Source organism: Suricata suricatta, chromosome 16 (assembly GCF_006229205.1).
Source record: "Suricata suricatta isolate VVHF042 chromosome 16, meerkat_22Aug2017_6uvM2_HiC, whole genome shotgun sequence".
NCBI lineage: Eukaryota > Metazoa > Chordata > Mammalia > Carnivora > Herpestidae > Suricata > Suricata suricatta.
The window spans coordinates 47,219,328-47,221,381 of record NC_043715.1 but is presented as its reverse complement, the minus strand read 5'-3'; the positions used below and the strand labels follow the sequence as shown (position 1 = coordinate 47,221,381).

Sequence of the window (2,054 nt, the reverse complement as noted above, 5' to 3'; positions counted from 1 at the left end):
GGGGGCTGGACCCCTGGGTCTGAGGGAGGAGGGACTGGGGGCCTGGACTCCTGGGTCCTAGAGAGAGGGTCTGATGGTAGTCTGAGTGGGGTAAGAGGCTGGAGAGGTGACTGGGCTCCCTGGCTGAGTCCCTCACAACACAGCAGGACTGGGCAGGGAGGGACGTCTCTCCCAGGGAAGGGTGGGAGTCAGGCTTGGGGCCCCCGGGGCTCTTCTCACCATTGTCAATGAGGATCAGCGTGTCTTGGCAGCCCCAGCTCTCCTCACACTTCTCCTGTTCAAACGTCCAGCGAGGGGGCATTTTCGTTACATCACTCAGAAACTCACGTGTCGCCTTCTGACAGATCAGGGCCTGCGCTCCTGAGATGGGAAGAAAAATCCACCTGAGCCCATCCTCCAGGAAAAGGCCCTCCCACGTCGGGGTCCTCACTCACGGGGCAACACGAGGGTGGCGCCCAGGAGAGCCAGCTGCAGCGCAGGGCTCATGGTCAGGACAGCTGCAACTCTGGCTCCTTCTCTTTCTCCTGGGAGCCCAGCCCTTTTATATCTTCCCACAGCCCCCGCCACCAGGAAAGGGCAGCAGGGAGGGCCTTGAGAGAGGAGTTCTGGGCCCACCCTCTGAATCTCACTGGATAAGAAATCTGGGTCTTCTCCCCTTCGCTGGCCCAGGGGTCCAGGCCCCCAGACGCCCTGGCAGTCAGAAACATCCAGGCCCCCAGGCCCCCTGGTCCAGCCACTCAGCCCCCCGTCCTCCTGAGCCCAGCTATAAGGCTGCCCACCCCCACCCTGTTTCAGGCAGTTTCTTCACGGCAACCTGGCCCCAGGAGGGGCAATAGCCCAAGTGCCTGTGAGGACATGGTTGGGTGGGTATTGGCTACTCTCTGCTTCCACCTCTGCCCGCCGCTGATTCTTGGGTCTCACTTCTTTCTTCTATTGTTACCTTTTTATTCCCTTCTTCACGATGGTCCCTCATGCATTTCTCTTCCTCTGTTCTCCCTACTCCTGGCAATTCAGGCCCCAGAGTGTCCACCTCCTGGCCACCCCCCAGGGCGCTGAAGTATGGCAAAGGGAGGGGCTGTAGTGGAAATACATCTCTGTCCAAGATAGGAGAGTCCTTGACATTGGCAAAGCCAAGTTTCCTGGCCAGAGAGAGATGGGACCAGGGGATGTGCTAGAAATCCAGCTATTCAGAAAAACAGCGTCAACACTGTGCCTTGTAACATCGATCTCTTTCTTTTTTTTTTTTTTTTAACTTATCTCTCTTTTTTTTTAATTTTAGAGAGAAAGAGAGAGTATGAGCAAGGGAGAGGGGGCAGAGGGAGAGAGAGACAGAATCCCAAGCAGGGTCCACAGGGAGCCCAATTTGAGGCTTAATCCCACGACCCTGGGATCATGACCAGAGCCGAAATCAAGAGTCTCACACTCAACCAACCGAGACACCCAGGCGCCCCAACTTTGGCCTATTTCTGTGGTATAAATAGTCCTGCCATGTCTGATTTCAAGTTACCAGTCATGTAACAACCGGCTGGCGACATTCTGAAATATTTAACAATCTGCTTTTGCAAGCCTATACAAATCAGAAGAATCAGGGCTGTCCTCCACAGTGAGGGGGGTGCGGAGAAAGTGGGGGGAGCAGTAGCGGAGGAGAAAGAGATGAACGTGCAACATGCAACTCTGTGTTTATTTCTGACATCTTTATACATACATTCTATTTCACTGTTGGCAAGTTTAAACTTTGCCACACAGGCAGGGCTGCGTTTCCCCATCTCCCAGTGCGAGGACACTATGAATGGGGCATACAGTGAGTGGTCAATAAATATTGATTGGATAAGCAAATAAATGAACGGACGAATGCACGGTGAAAGTTGGCAATGGAGCCATCACTACGTCTGTACAGGTTGTGCACCATAGAAACACCATCCCCTCCCCTCACGTTGTTGCTGTGGGAATAATAATGGCTCCCTCTGGAGATGTGCATGGCCTGAAGCGGGGGGGGGGGGGGGGGGGGGGGGGGGGGGGGGGGGGGGGGGGGGGGGGGGGGGGGGGGGGGGGGG

At 55.6% G+C, this 2,054-nt stretch overlaps 1 protein-coding gene across 1 annotated transcript in view; it reads left to right on the top strand.

Annotated features, from left to right (window-relative positions):
• Positions 1 to 1,785: 1,785 nt before the first annotated feature.
• Positions 1,786 to 2,054, top strand: part of CD177 (CD177 molecule) — a 5,579-nt gene continuing 5,310 nt past the window's right edge. The window contains exon 1 of the mRNA XM_029924305.1: positions 1,786 to 1,801. Coding sequence (XP_029780165.1) covers positions 1,786 to 1,801 — 16 coding nt within the window. The remainder of the gene's footprint in view (positions 1,802 to 2,054) is intronic.